Below are 10,046 nucleotides of genomic sequence, written 5' to 3'. Positions count from 1 at the left end.
CGAGGCACTGATCAGCGCATCTAGCGTACTCTTCTTATAGCAGCGTATTCTTGTCGTACGTTTTAAACGTCAAACTTTCGATAATCGACAGTACTGACTGTGGATAATCGTGCCAAAGTTGAATCACACAGATATTTTTTACTATTATTTCCTAAATTAGTCGATAGCTACTCAATGCTGCGGGTAATATAAATAACTTCTTTCAATAGAGCTATGTATAACATCAATGTTTCATGTTATAAATGTAGCAATATAAAGCCGAATCTTCCTCCCAAGTGGACAAAGGCTGAAAATATAATCCAACATACCGTATACTTTTCAAAGTAGAGTGTATATTAAAACAATAAATGGAATGGAAAGGAAAAAAGAATAAGGAAGAGTAAAGGAAGTGGACTTTTTTGTATTTTGTCCACTGCCTACCCTTGACCAGCGTTCTGTTTACCTACACTAACGTTTCCTCGTTCGGGTAGTACCTAGAACCCAACTATGGTCGTTTATCGTAGCATTGCCATCCAACGTTAATCATAATCACTGTACACCGATTAGTAATTTGTGAAAACGCTGTGGACTATACATTGAACTTTATTTTATGTATGTATAGGTACTCAGGTTAAGAAAAAAATTATAGTTGTTTTTCAAAAAATCTAAATCAAATCATTTATTCATATAGGTCAAATGCTGACACTAGTTATAGTCATACAGAGAGTGAATTTACCGCCAGTTCGGAAGGTAGGGCCAATGAGAAGACCTGGCAAGAAACTCCTGGCCACTCTTTTTAATTTGTTTTCCAAATAAATAAATAAAAAATAAAACGTGGCAATGCTGCCAGTATTCTACGATATTACCGGTCTTAGATAATGAGGAAAAGTACTATGACGCGTGAAGAGTCCGCTAGTAAGTAAATAATAAAAAGTTATCACTCTCCCACTACTGGGCAAGGGTCTCTTGGGACACTTGATCAACAAACGTGCTAGTCATATGAGATTTCCAGCTTTTTGCTTACAAGACTTTTAAGATTCCATAAAATAAAACAATAAAGACAATAGACATACACAGATCACATCGGCGATGACTTGAGAGAAGCTCAGGTGCGTAGTACTCGTAGCAGGCGGTGCTGTATGCCAAGATGTATGGAAGTTTGTAAAGATCGGACTAAGTAGCGTTCTTTGGTCTCTGCCTACCCCTATGAAAAAAAGCGTGATATTATGTATGTTTGTATGTAAAATAAAACAATCCGACAGCATTGACTTTATTTAAATTTAATTTATCAAACATATGCATTTACCACAAGTTCTTACATTTATAAATATCACAACAATATTTATTTATTGCTGACTAAAAGGATTTTAAAGACATATTCTCTACCAAGTTCGAAAACAGTTTCACTGACATTTTATCATTGTTTGATAGACTGAAAATTGGCGTCTAAAAGGCGACATGATTGGAGATTGATCAAGTATAATACAAAATATCGATTCTATATAAATAAAAATTAAGCACCTTTTGAACAACTAAACTAAATTGGATAATTCTTTTTATAATATGTTTGTTACTATCGGGACAATATTTAGAATCGATAGATCAACGGGATGAAATTGAATTATGCCCGGGCGAAGTCGACTCAGCCCGTAGGATCGAATAAATGATTAATTATTTGTATAGCGTTTTTGTCCTATTCATGTTGTCACAAAACAATTACTATAAGCCCAGCAATTTTATTTTAAATTTAACATGATTTGATTTGAAAATGTAGGTCCTTAAAATGTTATGAATAACTCTTAACTAAATCTTGAGTCAATCTTAAATATAGTTATATAATACACTTCAGTTTTAAAAACTGAAACACAAAATAATTACAACTGCTTAAACCACTACAAATTAAGATCTTTTTGGTCCCTTTTTGTTAGCAGAAGTTTTAAGTACGTACATGAGTATTCTATTCTTTCTTTGTTTTTTGGATTTTGTATTTTTTTTAAAGACAACTCCCGCACTAAGTATTGCTCTTGTGTCGCGGGGACTTTTACAAACATACAAACAACGGACCATCACCAGACCCGAAACAATTATTTGTAGATTGCACAAATAATTGTTCCGTGTGGGAATCGAACCCACGACCTCCCGACGCAATGGTATTCTGCCTTTTAATGGGAGTAGCTTGAACCAAAATTTTAGAAAAGGAGGGAGACCTAAGACGAAGTCTTGCGGCGAGATATAAAGGTATAAAGATATAAAGGTTGAGAAAGAGGACGTCAAAGATTTGGCCAAGTGGAAGGAGAACTTATAAAAGACTGACTCCATCACCAAGAGAGAATAATACCATGACGAAGATAGAGTGAGAAAAGACGTAAAAGAAATCATAATTTTCTAATTTCTAATGATCCTAAACAGGCCAACTGATTACTTTTGTAACCAACGGATTAGAAAAGGAGGAATTTTACCGAAAGGCACCTGATTAAACTCAATTGATACTGCTCTTTGATTAATGAGACTATTTTCTACTAATGTCAAGTATTAACAATCCCAAGAAGGGTTAATTTCAGGCAGGCGGCCTGTTAAATATATCAGCCAAATCCCTTATCAACATGTTATTGAGAACGAAAACATGTTGACAAAATGTCACTTTGCTCATGTAAGCATTCTAGAGGCAATTCCCAAATGGTCTATTTCGAGTATCAATATTTTACTATTTTGAGTATCAATTCTTGAGTATTTTACTGCAATTGAAACATATATTATGTACATACATAATATCACGCCTGTTAAACTCGAAGATTTAACAATGTTAGTTCCAAGTAAGGCCCGAAACTACGTTAAAGGGACGCCAGCAATAATGCACGTACGCAGGGCTCGGCTCCATATGTCATTATATTCACAACAGAGTACTTTTACGCAGTTTCTGTCCTTATATAGCCTATTGCCATTTACCAGGCACGTTATCAAACTCCGAGTAGTTACAAAAGTATTCTAATTTTATTTAGAAAAGGCCAATAGTACTTTGAATGACACGGGAATCGAACCCGAAACCTTGTGATCAACAATCAGATACCAACCGCGCCACAGGAATAAAAAACAGATATGAAGTTCAAAAATGATAACAACACAGCACCACAAAACAATACTTAATAAGAGTTTGATCGGTCTACCAGAAACTGGGGTTATTGGTATACCTACATTTATCACAATGATTTATTTAATTACATTATGCCTAAGTTCATCAGTTCTGGATAACTAGCAGATAGCTTATCAGATGGAATCTTGACAATTGTTTTCGTACATTTGTTCCGTACCTTATCTAGCAGATAGGCTATCTAACATGTATTCATTAATTGGAAAACTGGCCCTTGCTTTCGTAAACGTATTAAGTCACCGACGCGGTTCTTCAATCAATGACTATCAAATATCAAGCAGTCGTGAAGTTATTAAGAATTGCTCAGTGTGCTCTACCTAAATTGTAATTTTAAGTCATCATCGCCGTAGCTTTTCTTCTAATAGTATTAAAGCCGGCGTCGAGTTTTACCAGATGCAGCTGAATACCAATATTTTATATAGAGAGCTATCGGACCTCTGCAGTCAAGTTACCATGGTTATAACACGATACCCCTCAGTAAGATTGTTTTTATAAGAACAATAATAATTTGTTTCTACCAGTTTCTTCGGGCGCGATTATCCAGTTTTTATACAAATTTTCTCTATAGTTAGCCGCATTTCGATAGCCGGTAGTAGTATCGTATTTCTAAATATCAAATGCTTTCAACTTACAATCGGTAATTTATAGTCAAGTAAAATGTTTTCTATAGTTTTATGGCACTGTTTTTATTGTTCTATAACTAATGTAAATACAGTTAAAGCTAGCATTGTTCGATTTGTTCGTGTCTCAGGAGAGTGTCGTGGATGGCTTCTTCTGCCGTTGATTCATCGTCGTCGTCGTTAGGTCGTGTCGGATCATCTAAGTTCTTTGACTGTATCAGTGTATTCGGTACCGTATACACCACACTGCCGGCTGGAAAATTCAGATTGATTTTATTAATAAAAATTATAATGTTCCTGGACGGTATTTTGTCATGGAGTTTTATAGAAATCATCATGAATTAAGGCTTACTTCCTACGCTGACATCGATCAGTTACTTCAGTCGACCGCACTAACGATTATTACACAGCATCCAATGATGCTGTGTAATACAGGCAGACATAACATAATAACAGAGGCACTGCACAATGCAGTGCCACACAAAGCATTGTACAAGCCCAAGCCTTCAAATGGAGTACTGTCGAAACTGTCTTTCATTTCCAGAATAAAACGAAATGACTTTCCGAACTATTTAAAAAATTTCGTGCGCTAAAATCGATGTACGCGACTGACCGACATCAGCGTAGAAAACTATTAGGACTAAAGGCAATAACCAGACAACTGAGTGGCTATAGCTACAGATTGTATTTCATACAAAATCTTGTTAGAAAAACTGATCAGCAGAAAGTAAAGCAAGAACGACTTTTTTAGTGTCAAACGTTGCTCGATAATAACGTAAAGTAGGAAATTGCGCTTCGAAGCAATGTAAGGTCGGTCAAGACGTCGGGTTATAAAAAGGTTATGGCTACCTTTCCTTTAAATCATGGCTTTAAGCCCGTTCATTACAGTATGAGTAATGTAATCTAAGTACTTACTATTTCCATGGTGGACCGTCTTCTGTCCATACGAGTTCCTCTTGTGCCAGATGCGTTGGATCACAATGATGATCACCACCATTAAGAGCAGGCCAACGACCGCGGGAACAATCACTATCATCTGCAAACCTGCCTGCCTGAACAAATAAAAAATTGATTATTTCAAATGCCAGTTGTATACCCATTATCCATATCATTTAAATTTCAAAAAGTCATTTCTAAGTTGCTAAGATCTTTGAAAAAATTTCATTTTAATAATTCACGTAAACGAGTTAATGAATTGTTTGAAATTTTACATACTCGATGACTTTATGACGTGTGAAAGTTTTCAAAAACCCTTGTCCAGTACAGGCAAATACGCCGCGATTTTTCGCGCGTACTTTCTGTCCACAAGGAGCGCGAATCGATTCGCGGCGAAAATTTTAACGACTTTACGTCTTACGGCTCGCATTTACGGAAGTTACTTACTTAGCTGTATTGCTAACTTCAGCTGGCACAACTAGTGGGGTGTGACAAGGGCCACCGTCTCGACACCAGCAGTCATCTTCTTCCGTGCAGTCATGTTCGCAGTATTCACAGCTTATGCTGGAATTATAACAATTTGACATATTAAATAACTTATAAATTCTTCAAATTGTGTGAACAGAAATGGCTGAAATATTCGGAAGCTTAAAAGAATGTTCTCAATTTGTTTTCATGGTTTTCATGATATCGTTAATTATAGTTTTAGAGCTAAGTGAACTTTATTACTAGTAAATTTTGGCTGCCACTCAGTACTTACTTAAAGATCTGAAAACCATTGCAAAATAAATCTTAACCTTGTGATTTGATAAAAAGACTAGCTGCAAATAGCATACACCTAAGAATATCATTATAAATTATGATACTAGCTGATATAATAAGTTTCAAATACTTACGATGGAATAGCCGTACAATTTCCCGCTATCATATTATAACCTCTAGAGCATCGGCATACTCCTTCTGAATCGCACACGCCGTTGAGGCACGGTGTCTCGCAGATCTTGTGGCAAACGTTCGGTGTTTTCTTGTGATAGCCTACGTCACACACACAAACCCTGGGAGACACGCACACACCGTGCACACACTCTGGGTCGCAGATAGGAACACACTTGTATTTGTCTTTAGGATGTTTTCTATACCCGTCTGCGCATTTACAAATGTTTGGCTCCACACATAGGCCATTTACACATTTCTCGTCGCATTTAGGCTTACAATTATATCTGTCAGTTACATCTGATTCAAAGCCGGTTTTACACTCGCATGTGTCAGGCGCCACACAATTCCCATTAATGCAAGTTGCACCGCATTTAGGAACACAATTGTATTTATTGTATGGATCTTCTTTATATCCGTCTAAACATTTGCAAGTATCCGGACCAACGCATTCTCCATTAATGCATGTTTCGTTACATTTTGGCTTACAATTGTATTTATTTAAAGAATCTGGTACATATCCCGGCTTACAACTGCATACGTTCGGCTTCACGCAGTCTCCGTTAATGCAAGTGTTTTCGCATTTAGGTTCGCAAACGAAACGATTTTTTGTTTCTTGATAACCGTGATGGCAGGTGCAGACATTAGGCGAATTGCAGTCACCATGAACACATTCAGAATCGCATTTCGGCAAACACTTAAATTTATCAGAGGGGTCTTGTTTGAAATTAGGTTTACATTCGCATATGTCTGGTCTTACACAATATCCGTTGACGCAGGTCTGACTACAAACAGGTAAACAATTGTATATGTCTGAAGGGTCTTCGATATAGCCCTTATTACATCTGCATTCATTTGGTCCCACACATTCTCCATTAACGCATTGTTTGTTGCATTTAGGGTGGCAGTTATATATGTCTGTGGAATTTTTTTCATAGCCAGGTTCACATTTGCAAAGATTAGGGCCTTCGCATTTACCATGAATGCAGGGTTGTTCACACTGTGGTTCACAGACGATGGGGTTCGATGTCTTCTGGTAGCCTTCGAGACATTTACATCTATCATTAGCGACACAAGTGCCGAAGACACATTCTGGATTACAAATAGGCTTTCGCCTACATTTGTTTGTTCTGGGGTTTTTATAATAACCGTCATTACATTCACATTCGTTGGGTTTTTTGCATACTCCATGGTTACATCCACTGCAGATTGGGACGCATTTGTCGTTCTCGATGTCCATGTCGTAGCCGGGACAGCATATTATCTTCGGTGTCTGCTGGTACTGAAAAATCAAAAGTAATTATTGAATAAATAAAAAAATATATAGTAGCGATTAATCTGAGGGTATGCTAAGTCCCCAACCCGCACTTCGCTAGCGTGGTGGACTGTAGGCCTAACCCCTTCCTCGTTTGGAAGGAGACTCTTGCCCAACAGTGGGACAATAATGGGTTGAACAAGAATAGCTATAGAAGAGCGAGTTGATCTTGTACTGTTTATGAAAGTTGCGTGCATTGGTACGAGGTGACTGACACTCAGAAAAAGCCCATCAAGCCTTATTTTCACACACATTTACAGGGTCTGTTTCTATGTTATCTTTATAACGTTCTCTTTTATATAACAATAATGCAAAATATGCTTTCATAATAATGCTTTCATTTAATTTTGTTTATTATCATATAGCCATTAAACTGACCGATTAATAAAGATAAGCGTTTTTGTTATTTAAGGGATAAAAACTGAATTTATTTCAAAAGTTTAATATTTAACGGCAAACAAATTTCTGTTGATATGAGTTTTCAATCTTTCAATCATAATAATTGCTAAATTGTTTGCTAAATATACCTTAAAAGGAACTTGTAGAAAACACCTTTAATTACATAGTAAATTTGACTTTATTGATTATGTAATTCCTAATTGAACTAAAATACTAAATACAAATATTTGTCCCGAGTGGGATTCGAACCCATAACACGCCATGGTTATTGCGGTGAGGTGACCACGTTAACCACTGTGCCAAATGCACGTTTAGCGCAGTGGTCAACGTGGTGAACTTATTTTATTTAATATTAGTAAAAGGATAGTTACCATTTCACGACCGTTCCCCTGGCTGAAAAGAAAATAAAAAATATTAGAAAATTACATTAATCCTTATTTAAGTATTAGCTTCAAACAAACGCAAATTATAAAATTTTAAAGCTGGCTATCAACCTGTTGTTTGTGTTTGAGCTAATGAGTTCTTTACATTTATTTACTGTTTAAATAAGAATACACTAACGCACTTGTTTGAAGCTTATGGCAGGGAAAAATTGTTCCAACAATTTCAGTAGTTAAAATTAGCTTTTCTTGGGATAAATACAAATATTTTGGCAAAAGTTACAGTACAAGTCGTTTTTAAACTATCGCGGCTTGTACACATAATTGTGTGATAAGATGCAAGACGAGTCTTATGCGAGGTGAATCTTTTAAAGCATGGGCTCCCAAGCTTATTGGACGACCACCTCAATTTCAAAAATACATTCTTAGCCCTCTTACTCAATATATGAATAATTTTTTACTCGATGTTTTAGTAAGTTAACATTTTTTAAGACTCACTACCGCCGCTTAAAATATGCTTCAGCGGCCGCTAGGAGGCGGTATCGCCCTCTTTTGGAACCTATGTTTATAGGTTATTATTATATCTTTTGTGCATCTTAGTATGATTTGGCATATGTTTACTGTATTTTAAATTGTTATACGTTCTACCAATATAGTTATTAATAAATATCGAATAGTTCTATTTACTTGTTATCTAGTGAACTAATTTTGTGTTAACCGCAGAAAAAAATATTTATAGGATAATTTTCGCAAAGCGCCATCTATTGGTGTATGCGTGTAATATGTACATAGTGTATGTGTTGTTGGCCAAATTTTAGAATTGATCATTTCATGATAAGTTAGTTCTAATTATTTTTGTATTTCATGGGATACAAAGCATTATCAATAAAGAACTTGCTTCTTAACGTACTTGTAACAAAGTTATGAAGACCAAAATTAAATTGCATCTGAATTAAATGGCTAATATGAAAGCAGCATTTATAAATAGATACTTCAAAAAGTGCATAGCTTTAATGAGCAATAATTTAGTCGAGAGCCTTGTATGCAAGATTCTTGGCTGGCTGAGGTGTACAAAATGGCGCTGGCCAGCCAGTTCCCTTGCTTGAACTTGGCTTGACACGCTGCCGTGTGTCTAGATACAGAATTTAGAACAACAATGACTCGTAGGCTTGAAGAGCTGACTAGTTTTTGATACAGTCGCTTAATTTTAAAAATATTCAAAATCAATTGAATAATAAAGAAAAATCGTGCATACCAAGGCTCTCTACTAAATTGTCAAACTCTAACGACATATGTATTCCAATTCTTTGGGCATAAAGAAAAATAAATTTATGAAACGGCAAGAAATATCATGAAGTGAACAATTGCGTCATTCTCCAAGTGGTAAATGTTCCTTACCTATGATCAAACGATGTCACTCTTTCACTGTTAAAATAAAGTAGTTTTGTAGTTTAAAATGACTTTAGGTATGTGTTTAATTTTATTCTGTGTTATGATAAATGGTTTTAATTTTATGTATGTTTACGAGTTTGGTGGGAGTGTCACGTTGTATGTTATATCGCAGGTATATTGATCTATCCTGCTATTATTTTTTTTTTTTAATAAATATCACGCCAGCCGTCAGAACAATTGAAACGGCAAACTTTGTGTTTCATGCCGTTTCTAGTCACGAGCAATCAGCATTCCCAAAATGGTGGTAACTTCACATCATTATGGAGATTTTGTTTAATAGGTATTATAAAAGTTACTTAATTTTTAACCGACTGCAAAGGGAGAAGGTGGTTTTTTCATTGAGAAGATTTTTTACATCAGTGAATATTTTCAATTTGAGATATCACGAATTTAACGAAACCCCTTTGTGAAAACCGGATGAAAATCCGTTCAGTAGGTTTTGAGTTTATCGCTAATAGACAGACAGATGCGCGAGAAGATTTTATTTTATATTATGTTATAGTGAATATAAGGGTCTTTAATAGCTCTCAAGTTAAAGATGTTTTTGTGTTAAAAGTGGCAGGAGTTTATTCTTAAAATCTTGACATAATATCACGTTGTATTGCCGCACAGAGAAGAACGTACAAAAAAGTATTTCAAAATAATAAAAGTATAAAAAAAGAACAAAATAAACATTAAAGGTACTTAGATAATTAGGTAGCTGAGACGGGGGATATTGTTTTTATTTGATATAGCACGGAAATTAACGCGATCATGTATTATTTACCTTGACCTAACGTTTTGAAGCATCCTGACTGATTCCGGAATAATGTTATACAGGAAACGTATAGCTCAAGATTATTTAGTCTAGGACACCTGAGACTCGATGTATTATCCTCATTTAA

The 10,046-nt window shown here is 35.5% G+C and overlaps 1 protein-coding gene across 1 annotated transcript in view; it reads right to left on the bottom strand.

Annotated features, from left to right (window-relative positions):
- Positions 1-1,243: 1,243 nt before the first annotated feature.
- Positions 1,244-10,046, bottom strand: part of LOC142973453 (uncharacterized) — a 28,663-nt gene continuing 19,860 nt past the window's right edge. The window contains exons 4-8 of the mRNA XM_076115143.1: positions 7,702-7,723; positions 5,580-6,898; positions 5,131-5,247; positions 4,663-4,799; positions 1,244-4,000 (exon numbers count right to left, since the gene is read on the bottom strand). Of these exons, the coding sequence (XP_075971258.1) occupies positions 3,849-4,000; positions 4,663-4,799; positions 5,131-5,247; positions 5,580-6,898; positions 7,702-7,723 (1,747 nt within the window). The 3' untranslated portion in view covers positions 1,244-3,848. The remainder of the gene's footprint in view (positions 4,001-4,662; positions 4,800-5,130; positions 5,248-5,579; positions 6,899-7,701; positions 7,724-10,046) is intronic.

This window comes from Anticarsia gemmatalis, chromosome 6, assembly GCF_050436995.1.
Source record: "Anticarsia gemmatalis isolate Benzon Research Colony breed Stoneville strain chromosome 6, ilAntGemm2 primary, whole genome shotgun sequence".
Taxonomy (NCBI): Eukaryota; Metazoa; Arthropoda; class Insecta; order Lepidoptera; family Erebidae; genus Anticarsia; species Anticarsia gemmatalis.
The sequence above is the reverse complement of the archived record's forward strand: the minus strand, read 5'-3'. Positions and strand labels throughout refer to the sequence as shown.